The 18,623-nt window shown below is 43.0% G+C and overlaps 1 protein-coding gene across 1 annotated transcript in view; it reads right to left on the bottom strand.

The window, feature by feature from the left end:
• Positions 1-773: 773 nt before the first annotated feature.
• LOC126564214 (protein borderless) overlaps positions 774-18,623 on the bottom strand; it is a 116,567-nt gene continuing 98,717 nt past the window's right edge. Inside the window, exons 2-9 of the mRNA XM_050221194.1 lie at positions 8,564-8,935; positions 3,065-3,287; positions 2,712-2,996; positions 2,497-2,645; positions 1,916-2,176; positions 1,418-1,853; positions 1,112-1,342; positions 774-1,040 (exon numbers count right to left, since the gene is read on the bottom strand). Coding sequence (XP_050077151.1) covers positions 802-1,040; positions 1,112-1,342; positions 1,418-1,853; positions 1,916-2,176; positions 2,497-2,645; positions 2,712-2,996; positions 3,065-3,287; positions 8,564-8,848 — 2,109 coding nt within the window. The 5' untranslated portion in view covers positions 8,849-8,935 and the 3' untranslated portion in view covers positions 774-801. The remainder of the gene's footprint in view (positions 1,041-1,111; positions 1,343-1,417; positions 1,854-1,915; positions 2,177-2,496; positions 2,646-2,711; positions 2,997-3,064; positions 3,288-8,563; positions 8,936-18,623) is intronic.

Genomic DNA, 18,623 nt, shown 5'->3' with positions numbered 1-18,623 from the left:
GTCTTCCGAGCAGAAAACATGCTCGAAATAATGGTCGTTTATTTACGGCTTTGAATAATTGATTAAAATTCTCCAATGGTGCCGTGCATTACAGAAAATGGTGGTGAATTTTTTTGAATAACATAATGTGCAACAATTTCTTTCTGTTGTTAAAGCTCAAATCCCACAATGGTTCATATGCATTCTCTCATTCATACGAGCACTTAAGATGCTCGGGGAGTTAGCGTTCCTTCCCTTTAATGGAGTCCCTTCTACGGAGCAAAAATCGAACATAAAACCATTGATAAAAATAAAACACATTATTTCTTAGCGTTAATTCGTTTATTATTAGTAATGACAAGATCTCATTCATTCGCACTGTAAACAAACTGTTTTTACTATTCCACGATAGTCACTATTTGTTTTGTTTAATTATATTTCTGTTTTCGCTCTAGTGTAGTTCGCAGCGGCAACGTTATCCACCTGTATACGGTTTTCGATTAATATGTATTAATTTATGCGGCTGCGTTTAACAGTTCTTTCTTTCGCTTACTAAACGTATGTCTACAACAACGAGAGCGCTAGCACTACTTCTACTTTCCGGAAAGGGCAGCTGGTTTACGGCAGGTCAATATTGAATGTGGGTCTTTGGTGTAACACAACCGGTCGCGTCAGTTACATCCCCGAAACGGACATATGCAGGCAAACTTTTAGAAAGAAAAACCGATTCATTTATGACCCCGGACGAGTGTATGTGTGTACTTGTGTTTCCTAATTCCTCTTTGCATGTTGATGGGCTAGTTGAACATCACCTAACGGTGCTCATATCTTCACATTTTCCGCTTCACGCAGCTTTCGAATCCGATTTCGCTTCATGTAGAGCAGCGTGCAGATGACGGCGAGACAGAACAGCAGTATGAGAACGCCACTGACCGTCATCACCTTGACGCGCCGGTAGGGATAGACGTAGATTTCGTACTCGTTACTGCCACTCGTGTAGTTGGTCGTCGATAAAGCAAACACCTGGAACGTGTACAGCTCGTCTTCGTCCAGGTTGTCGACTGTAGGATATATCGAGAAATGTGTAGTTTGTATGATGCAGAGAGTGGTGGCTTCACGCACAATTACTTACGAATATAATGGTTCTCGGATGTTTCTGCACTGCCATGCAGCTTGTGCTGTGGTTCGATCCACCAACGCAGAATGTAGAAACGAAGTTGATCCAGTCCCAGCTCCGGTGGTTCCCAATGAGCAACGAAGTTGTCCTTCTCCTTGCGCACGCTGAAGTTTCTCGGCGATCCGATCTGGCTAAACTGCAGCAACGCATCCTGCAGTCCATTTTCCGGTTGCTCAAACTCCGTCGCTGCATGATAAGCATCGTTCAGGGAAAGCAGACAATTAGACAGAAAGCTTTTCCAAACACCCCTAAAACACTTACGTTTGGTGAAGTAGCGGAACGCTTTACTGAACATCCCATCGCCATAGTTGTCCTGACACAGTACCATGAACTCGTACTCCCGCGCTGGCTGTAGGTTCGTGATCGTAGCCTCCAGCACATGTTTGTTGTTTACCTTCAACGTTCGCCATTCCGGTGCATCCGCTAACCGGTACCAGATGATATACTCCAGATACTGACGAATGTACCCGGGAGCCCATCGTATCGTAATGGACGTATCGGTACTGTTTCCGGTCAGATTGTAAGGTGCGCGGGGAGATACATTCTCTATCATAATCTCTGCATCGGCCGTCACGGTAGCGGCTTCGTTTGTCGCCTGACAGCCGTAAATTCCTCGATCCGACTCGACGATATCCTCGATTGTTAGGTTACCTCCGTTGACAGAGAACCGACCGTAAGGGAGCAGGCTTCCATCTTTCTAAACGGGTGAAAAGGGTAACATGAAGTTAAAGGACACATTACTTCCTGGTCAACCCTTACCTTTATCCAGGTTATCTGTGGAATGTGATAACCGTCACGATCACGAGCGTCACAGTGCATCTCGACCGTTCCACCCATCTTGGTGACGTACACGAGCTTTGGTTTGATGGTGAAAAATGGAGGTCGCTGTACAATTACGTTTATGATTGGTGAGGGTCCGTCAGTGCCGAGGTCGTTGTACGGTGTGCAAGAGTAACGGCCAGCATGTGAATCATCCACCTTGTCGAACTGGAGGCTACCGTTGCGGTTGTAAAATACACCCTACAATGACATTTGAAGCAGAAAGTCGAAGATCAGAAAATAAAGAATACAGCAATAAACAGCTATGTGGATGATCGTTATGCCAAGAACAAGCCAAAAGAAAATGAAGAAGCTTTTAAGAATGTTTGAGGTTCATGGTTATGATACAACTGACTTGGTGGAAGACTTTAACACATGTTTCGAGGAGAGACACATGATTATTCTGAGCCCTTGTGGGTCGCAAATTGGCGTCGTGAGATTGAAGTACACTAAACCCAACTATCATCTCTAACAGAAATAATCTTAAATAGTAACACAACAAAAAAAAAAGCTAGTCTTACCTGTACATTGTACGGATCAAACAGGAAACCATCCTTTTCCCACCGTAGATTCTTCAACGGTGGATTCGATCGGAAGTGACAGTCCAACACGGCCGACTCACCAAACGGTATGTATACCTCCTTCGGTGCGTAGACCACCTTGGCCTTATCTGTATGACAATAATCCATCAACTTTAATCCTCTTTGCCTTGTTTCGAACGGCAAGTGCTACTTACATTGCACGTTCAAGTACGCACTGGCGGACTGCGTATCGTTGGCAGTGTTGCGCACTTCGCACGTGAAAAACCCGAGATCACTCATCTGTGTTGGATTGATCGTAAGACTCCCATCCGGACCCATCATCGACCGATGTGACAGATCGTAGTATTCGAGCAGGGACACATTATCCTTGTACCATTCGACGAACATCGTTTCCGGATTCTGTACGACACAGTGGAAAAAGGCTGGATCGCCCTCCAGAACGGTTTGGTTGACGGGTGGAATACGAAGCAGTGTGCCACCTGTATCGAGAGACGAAGGATGAGTCAATAATGTAGCTGTGTGACATAAGTTTGAGTGAATCGCTTACCAAGAACGGATATGTGAAACCAGGTACCATTGTTGCGTTTGTTCGGAACACGGTTCGGGAAGATCACTTTGCACTCGTACCAGCCATTGTCGCTTTCACGTATTGAGGTTAGGTTGAGTGATGCTTTGCCGTACAGAATGTCGTTGTTGAGGAGCGTCACACGCCCGATAAAGGTTTCGTAAGCGTTTAGTACACCGTCGTACAGCGTGAAAACGGGTTTGTTCTGTTGGATGGACAAAAAAATGGCAGAAAATGGATTAAAAAATCTACATATTTTATCCTTATTTTGTCAGACAAACACAGCAGAAATAAATTTCTTAATAAAGACAACCAAAAGCGTATGATAAACATCAACGATCGAAACGGATTAGAAGAGAAGCAGTTACAGTGGAAAAACGGTTGAGTCAACCATTAGTGATGATTAATGCTGAATTGAACTCTTAACGGCAATGGCATGAGAAAATGTTAACAATCGCACTCTAAAACAAACCGAATGTTTCCAGCGAAAACACGCAATAATGCTCCACATCCGTCCCTCCCTCCTAGTAGTCGGTATCCACATCAACCGACGGAATGACCGTACGACTTGGGTGTCAAGATAGTCATCTGTTCTTATCCTTTCCTTGCGTTTCTCCACAGCCAGTTCCGCCAACACCGGTCCGGGTTGTTGTTGGGCCGAAATGAAATGATAATTGCCATTGCCACAGAAATGGAACGGTTCCGGCCGGTCACAAACGCACCCAGCCCGCTTGCTTAAACGATGGTTCATCCCGTTAAATTGGCAGCGGCCGAGCGGACCAATGGGCGTTCCGACAAACGGCAGTCGGCACCCGCGACTCGCTGCAAACTGCGGTACGAAAATGGCGACCTGACCGCAGCATCCCATTCATTATCGAATTAAGGTCATGCTGTCTTAGAAATGGTAATGAATTTATTGACAATATCATTTAAGCCAGCCATAAGCTGGCAAAACTCCCGACCGAATAGGCTGCAAACCCAGTGTTGTTTGCAGGGTATGGGAACATATGCACATTGGTTAGCCGGGTGATCACGGTTGGCAAAGGGGAATAAGCCGCGCCTGTCAACGGATCGGCTAAAAGTGGAACTCAAGGTTATTGCAGCTAATTTTCGGGTGATCAAGGCGATGAAGTTGCATTACTTTTTAACCGTTTTAAGCATTTAATCATTATAGATTTATTCGTTGGATAAAGGCTTGTAAGAGTAGCTGCAATTAGGTTTTGGGTCATGTTTGAAGAATTAAATTTTGACGGTTATTTATTGAATCATAAAATCACGGTTCAGTTGGATGTATTTGGTGTATAAAACCTACGGTAATTTGAAGTTGTTTTATTGCACTACTGTACAACGCATTTCAACGCGACAGTCCCTAGCTATGGCTTAACAGTGACAGACACAGCGTAAAATTTGTTACGAATCGCAACCTCAATAGCGAAACAAAAAAAGCGGAAACATTGTAACACACCAGCCAACCTCCATTATGGTAGAAAAACCCCAAAAAAAGCCAAACCGTATACCCACATTCGGTGACAGTTTCAATTAGTGTCACGCGCAAACACACACGAACAATCCAAACGCCTGCCCAAATATATGTTTCTTCCATTATTATCCATTCGGCAGCTGCCACCCCTTTCCGCCCGAATGCATCCACCGGCCTGAAACAAAGCCCCGTTGCACAAGATTTCTCATTTGCATTTGGATAAACCAAACTACCCAACCTCATCGCCACATCCTTCTCACCACTTCTTTGTGTTCGCGTGTGCACTCTCACGAATCCCCGGCACCGGAAGTGTGACGAACCAACCGAGTCCAGCGTCGAGCCGGTGTCCGAACGGTTGCAAACGGTTCGCGAATTGATTTTTGCTTCCAGTGCTTTGAGCGCAAATTAATGCGACTCGCGTGCGCTTTTGCTAATTACGACTGCAGACTCTGCCAACGGCTTCTGGTCTGCACCGCCGGTCAGCGGGTGAATGGAAATGGTAATCATTTGCGCGCCGAGTGATTGTTTATTTCCTTCCATCTGTTTGTTTGGTATTAAAGCAAGAAAACAGTGAAGAAAATTGAGAAAGTTTTGTGACGTGCTGCGTTGACTCGCTAGAACGTGGCTAGGACCCGGTGGCAGAATGGGATGCGTTGGTGTCGATGTCCGTAAGCTGGATCGCTTGATGCACGTTGATTTCAAGTGAAAATAAACATTCCGCTTGCTTGTACAGCTGGTTCGTTGAAAAGCGATTAACGGCGCAGTGGTCCGGCTCGTGTGATGTGAAGCGATCTATGTGAGTTACCAATAGACTATATGGAGAGAGAGAATGGCAAGCATTTTGAGCCAATGAAATTATAGGTGAAACCTTACCGCTCGAAGGATGGCTTTGAAAGCTTTAAGTTTAAAACTTAACTAAATGCAAGTTGATATTCGTCCACTTTTTATACTTCACTACTTTTTGGCTTGCTGCTCATGCTAAATAATGAGTCCAACGTATGGGGAGACGGTCTGGATGGGGCTCGGTACGTAATCTTGCCTTATAGTTGTAGAACTAGAACAATTTTATTTCGCATTAAAACAAGCCAGAATGACGTACAAGAGAAAAAGCATTGAAGCTTTTGTAATCGAAATTTATGAACCACTATAGTAGATATTAAATAAAACGAGACAAATTCTTGTAAGGTAAACTTCAAAAAATCCCTAACGCAAGGCGCCGGTTTCCCCAATTTCCTTGAATAAGTAATTTGCACTAAGATGCACAAAGATGCACTAAGATTTATGAAAAGCTTAAAAATTAAATGAATATTCTATTAAATTATTATACTTTGTTGGGTGTTACAGTGTCAGAGGCGTTGGAGTTGATCATTCATATGCCATGATCGGTTATCAATTAACGTCCAAATTTTTTTCCCGTACGCACTATTAACTATTCAATACTGACTGTAAGCAAATCAAGATGATAGCCAAAAATGACAGCTCTAGCCAAGGCTGTTGCGAGGTTGTAATGCAAAAGTAAATATGAAACTAAAAAGATAAATAGTTGAACCAGTGGACCTTACTAGAAATTAGATAAAAAGATTATTTTATCCAAAACTGCTTGGCCACGATCAAACGGTGCATGGACTGAAAACATGATCATGAATCATTTGGAAGTGATTTTACATTCCCGTTGTATTTTTTATTTGCTTTTAGGGTTTCTTATTCAAGTGAAATTTGTACGAGGGTAGATTGAAGATTGTTATTCGATCGATTATTCCCTTCAAAATGCGTTCATCTTCATTGGAAAACAATAATTACCTAAAACTGAGCCTAATATGGATTAATTTTTTGGCTTCAAAAGATAATTGAAAAATTCTCATCTGCCGTAAAACAATATCATCAAAATCGCTTATTACTTTTTGGCATTAAACTTTATACAACTGCTCATGCGACTCTTTGACGATGATGATAAGTCTGCCTCTGAAAAATCGTAAAGCAAACAAGCAACCAACAGAACAGTGAAATCACCCAGAAGAAAAACTTCAGTTTTTCTTCTGGGTTTTATTATTTATTTATTTATTTATAATTAATTATGACGGTCCAGTGCCATATTGTTCACACCGCTTGTGTTGAACAAATTCTACTTCAGTTAATTTTATCATAGAAAGTGAGGTTACAAAAATCAATCGAATTAGAGTTTTAATCTTCAGCATTCTCGCAATAGTCATTTCAACAGCATTGTAAACATCTTTCTACAATTATTCTCGAATTCATTTTAAAATATTCATATGCCCTGTCTGTTTTTGTTTGACTTTATTCATTGTGTCCGTCAGAATGCAGTATTATTGACGTTTAATATTTGCTCTTTCTTTCTTCTTGGAATTGTACCGATTCGATCGATCGCCTGAGGGCTCAATCCGTGCGAATTGCCCATTATGTAGTAAGTGGTATTAAATTAATCGGAAACATGTGGGACAATGTTACATCGATCCTGATTTTCGCAGTAACTTACAATTCAGAGCTAACTGTTCATCTTCCAGCTGTTCGTAGAAGCTTCCTGAACACATTTCGGAGAACGAATGCTTTACTGTCATTGCCATACGAATAATCTGAAATGTTTACAATTTTTCTCCATTTTTCCATCATAAAACCATTTGAACGCTCCAGTCGCAACAGTAACGATTAGAGATTATCTTGTCTAAAAAATGAGAGGGAAAGAGCATTCAATCGATGCGGAAAGTTAATCGATACTGCTTAAACGTCCAATCTTCACCCGCGGCTATTTGCATTTAATTCCACGCCCCGTACATAATCTGCGATAAAACAATTCATCTTTTCACCATAAAGGCTCGCACGTACCCGACGTACTGTACTGTCACACAAGGCTCTAAACGGGGCCGTTATTATCCTTCCATCCCTTTTCTGGGAGAAAGGACGACCCTTGGAGGGTGATGATAAATGAAAACGTCATAAAATTTTATCCCATCACGCGTATACATTCCAAGCGAAAGTGTGCACTAAAATGCAGCGTGCCCATAAAACCATCACCCGCGTATTTTCATCGCAGATCGCCAATGATTAAGCCGGTTCGGTGGTGGAGGGCTTAGGATAACAGTGAAAGAGAAACAGTTGGGTGTTTGGTAGCTGACCGACCGTTTGTTTGTGTATCTTTCGCCCAGCCGCACGCGAAAACCTTCAAACCGGGATTACAATTCGTTGCATGCAGCCGTTCGCGTGCACGTCACGTTTTTCAGCCTGTCAACCAACGAGAAGCCACGTCCCGGTCGGCTGTAAGAGCTGGGGTTCCTTTCCTGTTGCATGTTTCCGATGCACCGATGCGCGAACGAATGAAAATGCACCAGCGCGAAGGGAAACGGAGACAAAGGCGAAGCTAGAGAAACAAAAGCGGTAGAGCGAGATAGAGGCGAGATCATAGATGCAGCGCGTCATAGACCACACTGTTGCGTAAAACAAATAATAATAAATTTGACCTTAAACTTTACGGTCAATGAAATGATACCCTCCCGGAGGAGACCGGGTGATGCATTCCCACTTGGAAGGCATGATCGTGCTTCGCTTGTGGTGGGAGGTTCAACGAGGGTTCAGTATCGAATTGAGATGCTTCCTCAAGACAGCTGACAGTGGATTACTTTGTCTTGAGATTGGCGGAAGTATGGAACTGGCTTTTTGAGCAATTTCTTCCCAACAAAAAGGAAGCACAAAACAGTCGAGACAACGGTGTGATGTTTACGTTTACAACGATTTACACCACAAAATTGATTTCGAGCGTACCATCCATTTTGGACCACCATCAACGTCAGACAGCTCCCGACAGACGTATCCTTTGAGTAGAAAAACCGACATAATGCGGTTGCAAGGGGAGTTTATGGTTTTTTTTACATCCGACATCGCTAAAACATGAGCTGACGTAATTGAATTTTTATCGAAAATTCCTTGCTGCGATGGTTGGTCGAATGGCGCTGGGAAAGGGTGGGAAAACACAGCACACCAACACTTACGTCTTTGTTCCAGTGCAGCACGTACGGTATGGGTTCGTCCTGGGGAAAATCGACCGGACAGTCCAGTATCACGTACGAACCGATCTTCGCCTCCAGATATACCGGCTGTCGGTCGTCCAGATAGCCTTGGCTGTGGCGCACCGTACCGAGCAACGTCAGCAGCGCTAGCAGCAGCGACACGTGGGCGACACTGCCGGACGGAGGACGCCGTACCAGTGCGCCACCGCCCACTAGCCACCGGCTGCACCGAACCGCGGTCATCAGTAATTGCTGCATATTAATCATTGTTCTGGTCTCGTCCCGTTGCTTGTGTAATTTGCATTAGCCCTAATTGATGGTTATCACGCTGGCTAGACGGCTAGAAGCGCAGTGCTCAGAACAACAACAACCGACCGACTCACGGCAAACTAACTCCAGTCACTCTGTAACTCGCTTCTTCTCGGGAACTGGATACTTTACACCTCACAGACTCTACACTACCTTGAAGGACTTACACCACTGAGCTTTGTTTTCGCACTCAAACTGAAACCGATCACTATCTGTCGATGAAGCCAGTAGCCACTTACCACTTGACTAGTTAAACCACACTAAACCGAACGCTCAGAACTCAGCATCACTTCTGTGAGATGGATGGTGAGTGCACCAGGTCGTATTATTTTGATTCTCTTACTTCAACATCATTAGCGAACTTCGTTTGAGCGTGTTTGTAGCACAACACAACACACCAACACCTTATGTAAGTGTGGCTCCTTCCTGCTCACCGAGATCCGTTTATTGAAGATTATGCTAATACCGTCGAACTCGGTGAGCTAAATGTGCCACACACTGCCACAAACGCTTCGCTCTGAAGTCGGGCATTAAATGTTAGCATCAAAACATTCACCAACCTATTGCAAAAATTATTTCCACAACGATCTGTTGAACTTTCTTTTGCTTCGGTTTTGTACAATAAGGTTCTTCCCGCGTCTACACCCTTTCACCTCAAAGTATCTTCGTACGCACGATTTAGAATTGGGTCGTATTGTCGCGCGAGAGATCTAGTTATCTGACCCCGTCCGTTGTACGTACCGGTGCGCGCACGATCGCGAACACTTCCAATCCGTTACTGATCGCCACAGCATCGACGCATCCCGGACAAAGCTGAGCGGCTCACGCAAATCGCAAAAACCCGAAATGGCACGGCGGCAGTGGTGCGGACGGATGGAGATCGCATTTAGGGGCTGATTCGTTTGATAACATGACAGCGCATTTGTTCGGACGGTGGACGGCGGTGAGCGAAACGAGAGAACCGTGGACGAGAGACACACGCTGCGTGAAAGAACGCAGCGCATCCAACGCCATATTTGCGTGCAGACGCGTTAGAATGGGACAGTCGCTCGGGCAGCACGAGCAACATGATGGTGGTGCAGCTTCAATGTGACAGCTGCTGGACAGTAAACGCAATGAAACAAAACGCAATTACACAACCATCGAGAAAACGGGAAGGCAAAAAGGTGCGTCCGGGACGGGTTTTGGGAAGCTTATCCAGTGTGAGGTTGGACGGTGGTGGATGTGGCGGGAGTTTCGTAAAACGTTGTCATATTAGCATTACGTTCGAGATGGAATTTTGATTCGCTGAGAAATGAGCAAGCAGCAATGAAAGTCTGATTGGAACGGAGTAATAGTAAATCTGAAATAGTTTTATTCGTAGGAGAGATAGTTAGGAACATACAGAGAAGTTTCACAAACGGAATATTTAGCTCGGCTTAGATTTGCACTAAGCTGGAATGCTGGAAAATCAATTTGAATAGTTTTTCTTCCAAAAATCAATAATTAAATCTTAAGGGAATCTTCTGTAATTCAATCTAGAACCTGAAATATTCTAATGGCGTTTAGGAATTCGATTTAGGCTCTCTTATGTGACCGCTTGGGCCCTACAGCTTATAAGTGGACTTTAGGATGTGGCAGAGGTGGATTTTTGTTGAATAAACGGTATAAGAGATTCCAACAAAGTGATGGCAGCCAATGGGACATACAAAAGACTGCAGAACTATTTAGAATAATTCTAATTCTGGTTCTCTCCAGCATCAGGAAGAGAAAAATGCTTTCTTTATGGGTATCATAAAGATTTTTGGAAACAGAATAGAGGAGTCATCTAAGCTCAATTTAAGATGAAGTGATCTTATCTGTCGTTGAAATTGGATGACGTTACTCTTCCTTAAATTATTACTAGCGCTCAGAGCTCATGCCTAGATACTTGTTATCTTGAAAAGTAAGCAGAATAAAAATCTTTGTCGTTAATTTTTTTTTAATCTACCAAGAATGTGATGATGACTTAATTTCTTCACACGTGGTTGAGATGCACGGGATGATGGAGCAATCCTTAAGTATTTGGTGAACTTCAAAATATCGATCACCCAACAAAGCGTACCAAAATAATACGGAAAATCATCCTGAAAGCGTATGCTTGTCATAAATATTTATAACAAAACTCAAACACATGCTAACAAGAACCACCCGCAAGTCCCAGGACAGCATAACAGCATTTGCTGCCAGCCATTAGCCGTACCGTTTCCGAGCGTTATTTCAGCAAATCACGGTCTCAAAAATACCATCAATCACCATCAATCATCCTTCAATCTAATCATCGCAAGAAAGCACATCTTCCTTGCGATCGGAAAACGATCAATAAATGCCCCAAACTTCCCAGTACGGCTAATTGCTTCATTCTTCAACCGACCGTAAACTAACCACCGGAAAGTATCGCTGTAAAACTCTTCGAAATATCGCTTACGCTGGCATGATTTTCGGAAACTCATCATACCGCAACCGCGACCCCCTTTTGGTGGGGATTTTTAAGAGTTTCCAACTCAGTATCAAAAGTTGGGGAATTTTTAAACCCCAACCCACTCCCACCAGTGCTTCACAAGCCTTTGACGGGCCTTCGATCTGACGCGGGAATCGAATCAGCGCGGTTTTCCTTCAATTAACATAAATTGTTTAATTAAACTCTTTCGTCCGTCACCAAAAAACCCGTAACGCACCTTCCTAGCTGCCCTAGAAGGTCTCGGGTGTCTTATATGCCGGGGCGCAGAAGTGTGGTAGCGTGAGGTGAATGACTGTGCCGATCTCATGGTTTCGTGGCTTCGAACGACTCATAATTTAAATTATTCAATTAAGATAGTTCGAGCGTGGCATCGGTGGCCGGAGCTACCCGCTTGTCGAACTGCAGACTCCAGTTCCGTCGTTTAAGGTGCAACTATTTTTCAACTAAAACCCAACCCAACTCAACTCGAGTGGTTGTTTGGACCGGCAGAAAAGCTACACAGCAAAGCAGCCGAGCACGTTTCCCCTCACGGGTAGCAACGATGACACGTGCCGGATTGGGATCGGACTAGACTGATAATGTCGGTTTGGAGCGATTTACCGATGGTGATATTATTATGCAACGATGGCTAGACGGTTCGGTGGTCCTCGGTTGCCTTTCCCCATAAGCATCTCCCAACTCACTTTCGTCGGTTGTCACCGTTGAAGCGTTTTAAATTGCGTTTAGAATATCACAATCTTCTTCAGGCCATTGCAAACGTTGTTTTCGAGTCGTCACCCCTTGGACTGGTCGAAATCCATCGTAATTGAAAGGCATAAAACTCCTAATCTATGAGGAACACGATAAACAGAGCGAGAAAGTGTGAGAGAGAGAGAGGCAAGACGAACGATGGAGCAGCCTGGTGTTTTACCGACCCTTGGATAAGCTTGGCGGAGGAGATGCGTCCGCCCCATCTGCCTGCCCATTCCCTTTTGCTGGAAGTGTCTGAAAAATTTGCATTTAAACAATCAATAATTTGCATGTAAATAACTATGATGAAGAAAGTTCTGTCAGCGTAAGCGTAATCACGACGTTGTTGCTCGACCAAATGCGCGAAGTAGCGAATTGTCCGACCGTGGTTCGCCCCGAGGACTTATGGCGGTAAAGGACCTTATGTAAATGACCAGAACGTACTATGGAACACAGCATCTGATACGGTGACATGGAGTACACGGTGGGAGTACAGCAGACAAAACAGACCAAGCACACGTCAAATGGTAGCAAACAGAAGGTAGCACACAGACAAAAAAACCCCGCAATTGGAAGCGGGTTGGCCGTTGTCAGTTTAGCAAGCTATAATCGGTTGAAGTGATTTTCCTTCGGAAAGCAATTTGATTGCGATGATTCGATCGTTTTCGTTTGGTGTCTTTTATTCGTCTTTACTCTACCTTGCTGCTTCTTTTCCTATCCCGTTTGGGCGAACATACTGCCAGAATCAATATTCTAATCCCATGTTAAATAGCTGCGAAAATCCGTGCCAGAATCCAATCAAATTCGGATTTTTAAATCTACTGCAACGAAGCTTCAAGCTGTTGCTTGTTCGATTAAAGCAGTGGTACGGAGCAAATAGATTTTGGGAATAAAATTTCATGAATAAAAATAACATTTGTTTTGTAACGTGGCTGGAGATTAAAAAGTCAACGCATTTAAAAAAAAATTAATTTATTCTTTTTCATCGTTTTTCTCATCATTGGAAAAAAACAAGCTATAATGGAATATTTTATGCAAAATAAGAAGCTTGTGGTAGTTATAACAATTTAAAATTAAAATAAATTTTACTGAATTCAAAACTGACTCATACATTTCAAAACCGAACCGTTCAGACTGTTTTGATTGCTGAAACTCAGTCAAGCTAATTTATCAAATAGTATCTTAGTGGCCTCAGCGATCAGCTTCGCTTTTGACGCTTTCGTTAAAATACTGATGTACATAAATTGTTTTCAAGGAAAAGCCAACACAGTTAAGGACGATTGAATCATCAAACACAAGGATTACTTTCACCCGAATCCGATCTTGTTCAGTCATCGCGTTTTTGCAGAATTTGATCATTTTGTTCAGCTGAATTTACGAATGAAAGAAGAGCAAGTTGCGATCGACGATAATTGTTGTCAAATAAAAGTACGATATTGAACATGATAATACAACAAAAAATTATGTACAAAGACATACAGAGAACAAAAAAAAAAAAAAATAGACAAGGTTGTAAAAGGAAAACGTAACTTAAAAGGTATTGTGTTTTGGGCATTGCAAAAATGAGTAAAACCCTGTAAGGCTCATGCATCTCGAGTCCCTCAAATCAATATGGACTAGAGACTGTGTGGTGGCTTCGAACTCCACGCTGGTCTGAGGAAAATGTTTCTCAGGCGCTCTCTTTTTCTATGGCACTACATCTTCGAGTGGTCTTGGCCTTCCATCTTTGGCTCCAGTGACTAAATGATACCCGTCAACTAACGACAAATTTGATGGGCTTACTGAACCAACCTTGTGGTCGTGGTCGTAGCAAAAATGGAGTTACTGTCTGTGGGTCATTAGCCTAATACAGAATAATTTACGAATTTCCAGATATTTCTCTTTATATATCTACGTCATTTTTTCTCAAAAATCGTCCCAGAAAAGTAATTTTCGATTCAAATCCATTCGAGCAAACTAATCAAATTTGGTGGTTAGTACACCAAATTTTAAACTGTTAATTGAATTAATTCCTTGAATAGCCCACAGGCATTGTTTTCAACTCATTTTACAGCAATACAAACTCAGTTGGATCATCATATTAATGACTATAGTGAAGTGGTACTGAAATTCAATGCACCCGGAATTTGTCACCTATCATTGCGATGTGTTTGGAAAAGTGGAAAAACAGACTAAATGAAAACTATGCCATGAAAACAAATACCAATCGAATGATTGCATAATCGTTCAATTTACACCTTTGCACACGGGGCCAACCAACAACAATTCTATGCTTCCCTCTCTCTCTCTCTCTCCCTCTCCCTCACTTCATCCTCACAGCGCATCACCACACCGACCCGAGTAACGGTGAATAATTTATCATTATTGAATTCAATTTCTAGAAAACAACTCTAAATTGCAATTACTTGCGCTACACAAATCATCGGTTGCGGTCGCACACACAACGAACACGAAACTGCGAAACGCGAATGTGAATGTGATACCCACTACCGCGACTACCGCGACTACCCACTGCGCCTGCCGTGTGCGGCCTTCACGTGCCCTAGAGAGCTCTAGTTGCGCGGCGGTAACCCACAAGCACCTACTCATGAATGAACGAACGGTTGTAGCACTGTTCCCTAGCTGAATGGTACAACCATCTCCACCAGCTCTGTGCTGCATTTTCGCCCTCGAACCAAATGCATCGACTTCCTTGCGTGTCTTATTCTTCACGTGCCGTGGTCGGTCCTGACGTAACCAGCGCCTGCCTCTCGAAAGCTGGGCGAATGCCGTCGTGCAACCGGTAAGTGGCCTCCGTCTGTTGCCTGCATTGTGCAGTGTCCGCCTCCGATCCGAAAGCATAAGCACACTTATGCTGCTCGAGCCGACCTCCGCTTCCGATACGCCTTATCCGATGCACTTCTATTGCAACGGGCGCGGTGCACAGTCCGGGTCTCGCCGGAACCACGGCTGCACGGGACGAGCTGGAAAAGCAGGTACGGTACGAGCCGAGAAATATTTCTAAACAGTTCGTGAACTGTCGTTAATTTACGCCAGCCATCATAAAACTAATTGCTGCTGGCACGGTTGGCCCTTGCCACGGTTCGTTGCTGCTGCTGCCAGTGCCCGAACGTGGTGACGATGGCTCACGAAACGCTCACGAAATCGACAACGGAGCGGAGCAGCAACACAGCGGACGAGAACGGGCGAAAAGGCAATTTGCTGCGGTTGAGGCGGACGACAATGCTGAACGAACCGGAGTGACTTTTGGTGACCGGGCGAACCGTGTGTTAAGTCACCGGAATGGACTGTGAAATGTACTCCATTACTGCCAAATGGAGTTCCTGTCGATGTCGGCAGCATATCATGCGGATTTTAGAGGCAATCTGGAAGATATGTACGGTAGAATGTAGAAACTTCAAGAACGGTGCCTCTATTAGCAGTTAATCGGTTTACTTGCAGTGTAGAGCTTAACGTGAAATTGCATCTCACTGCTGGAAGTGTTTATTACACAAGAATCTTTACTGACACTATTCCGACACACTGAAGACTGTTGCGGTAGTTTTAGAGGTTTCATGCAGTGGTTGAGATATTAAATGCGATCCTGCCAGTCATTTGAATGAAGGTTTACTGCTTTGTTAATGCTGTTAGCTCCAGCTTTCCATTTAATGAGCTACTGAAGACTGCGACCATGTCCCATATTTGAAATATTATTAAAAATGCGGGATCTGAACTCAACGGTAGGAGATGCTGCCTCAAGTATTGGGATCGTGATACAAGATCCGAGATATCGGGATCCACGATCCAAGGTTTGAGATACAAGGTTTGGGATCAAAGCAACAGATTTGAGATTTATCAAGTTGTTCATCTGTTAATGCGCCATTCATGGATAGGTTTAAAACCTTTATCCAAGTTCAGAAATCTTCTTCTTCTTGGATTAACGATCTCTAAGGTCACGTCGGCTACCGAATGGCTTAATGGTCCAGTTCGGTCCTGCCGTTTAAAGACTGGCGTCGCTGTCGCCTGCACCACTTAGCCGTACCTTTGTGCGAGATTTTGGAAACGATTTACTGATTCCAGGATCAGGATGCTGGATCCGGGAACTGTGATACGGGATTCAGGATCTTGTATCCCGGATTCGAAGTAGTGATAGAGGTATCGATCTTCACAATGCAGAAACAGCGTCCATATCTCAACCGAACCGTTCCATAGTGATCATTGTGAGGACTAACTGTACAATTATATGGAATTGTGCAGTATCGTGAGCCATTAGATGGCCCGCATGCCATAGAAGATCGCCAAGCTAATAGGAGGACATGGGATTTCGTGAAAACAGTTGATTACCGAGATAATTTACTATCTGATAGTTTATAAATTACTCGGATTTGAAGACCCACAACTTATTCTATTAACCTACTATGGAATTTTTGACAAGTTTAAAGTATTTTAAAAATAACTTAGACCCGATCGAAATGATTATGTCGTATGGGTGGGATTATTAGTAAGATGACATAGCCGAAAAGGGCTTAAGGTAGAAAAATCATTCTTAAAGAACCAAGTTCACAACACTTAAAAAAAATCATTCCCTCGTGATGTTTGCATAAGCAGAATGGGATAGTATGGCACAAAGCGATATTACTCAACAACGACATTACCAAAATTTTCCGTCATTGTTCTGCCCGGCCACCCTTGGCACGCGGTAACCGGCAACCGAAAGTGAACTTACCATTTCGCTGTCCGTTGTCATTTGCCGGATATTTGACTCGACTGATCGCATGAAATTAAACAGCAACGCGATGACAAACCTAACGATTGACAAATAGCATGTTGAACGTCCGTCCAGTGCATCGTGCCCATGTTACGCTGTGAGCATCAGAACATACAACACCGTGCGCAAATTATGATAATCATCCAGCAAACAGCTCAACCGTACAATTATCAACCCAGTGTGCAACGGCATCTGAAGCACTACTATCCGTCCGGCGCCATGCGTCCAACCTGCTTCCGTGTCTCCCTTGCTGCTTTCCATTCTCATCACGATTTGATTGTGAATTTGCCGTGAAGCGTAAATCCGCGAATTATTGCAACAGACATTTGTGGACAAATTTCTCCACCGATGCTGACAGCTGTGCCTGTGGTTTGCGTGTGGAATTTATATGTGACATCGAACCGAGCATGTTTTCCAGTGAGGCAACATTTCCGCTTCGGAGCCAGTTCCAAGCCGCGAACCTTTTGGGTGGGTACCTTCAAACGGTCGGCAGAGCTTGAGCACAGTGAATCAAACTAATTCCACGAAATGGGAAAGAAAAATATCATATTTGTAGCTTGCAGTGACGAGAATTTTACTTTTCCCCGCCATTGCTTAGCTGCTTTTCCCAGTGGCACAATCAGAGCGAAACGAGATTGGTTAGGAAACATTTAGAAGGGAAAATACCGGGCTTTGGAACTAGAGAAAAACAATTTTGACCACTCGTGTGACACTATTCCTAAGCTTTAAAATATGTCATCGAAAGAAGAATGATATGGTAGACATATTTTATTGATATTATAATTATCATATTATTAAATTGACTTTCATTTTTTGTACGATTTTTTACGTAGAAATATGTTTAATTTACTTACAAACGAATACAGCTTTTTTGGGTTATTGTTTGTGTTACACAAATAAACATTTTAGTACATCAGATTTTTCTGCTATGGTTTCAAAAGATTATTTTTTATCAAATCTAAAAAAGGATTAAAAGAAGTTGGAGAACATTATGTTACTTTTTTCAAAGGGAAGCAATTAATCTTGCAAATTACTAACAGTAATTTACGGTGATTGCCAGAATTTCCTCGTTTTCCTGTGATTTCTGGAATTTTAATTGTTTATTCTGTTTTATCCTAGGGTCAGCTGATAGTCGCTTAGATCGACGTTGTACCCACTACAGTAAGATATAGCCATCTTTTTCAGAATATTATTGATCATTTTGGCAGGGGATGATCTGAGACCGGAGATTGAGCCAATTTCAGCCCGCCAATTTTTGGTAGGACTCTCAGAGATTGCAATATCTCGATAGTACGACATCTGGTTTTATTTGGACCTAGTTTATCTAGAGAATAAAGCTCGAAAAGCCGGTGCTGTAATATTTTTCAATAAAAGAATTGAAACGAGAAACAATTATAATTGTTTGAGTCCTACCAAGAAGATTGCATTCATAATTTTGGAAAGAACATTCCTGCCGCTAACTATTATTTTTACTGTGTTTTCCTTCTCTAAATATGCTGTTTGATATGCTAGTATGCTTGTCATACAAACGATCCACGCTTATAGATTGCCTCTTGTTTTTTTTTCTGACGGGTTTCTCCTTTTTCTGAGGAGTTTTCACTTTTTTCTGAAGCGTTTCTCGTTTCTTTGATGCTGTTTTGTTTTCTTTCCGAAGCATTTACAAATGCAAACTACCTTTTCGTATCAAAAATACGTTGAAAAATCGTTAGATTTTTTAAACTGACAACTTTTGAAAATATAAATTCATCGCATGGGTCGGTTTGAGTAATCTTGCTCGC

Source organism: Anopheles maculipalpis, chromosome 3RL (genome assembly GCF_943734695.1).
Source record: "Anopheles maculipalpis chromosome 3RL, idAnoMacuDA_375_x, whole genome shotgun sequence".
NCBI lineage: Eukaryota > Metazoa > Arthropoda > Insecta > Diptera > Culicidae > Anopheles > Anopheles maculipalpis.
Note: the sequence above shows the minus strand (reverse complement) of the source record. Positions and strands in the feature narration are given on the sequence as shown.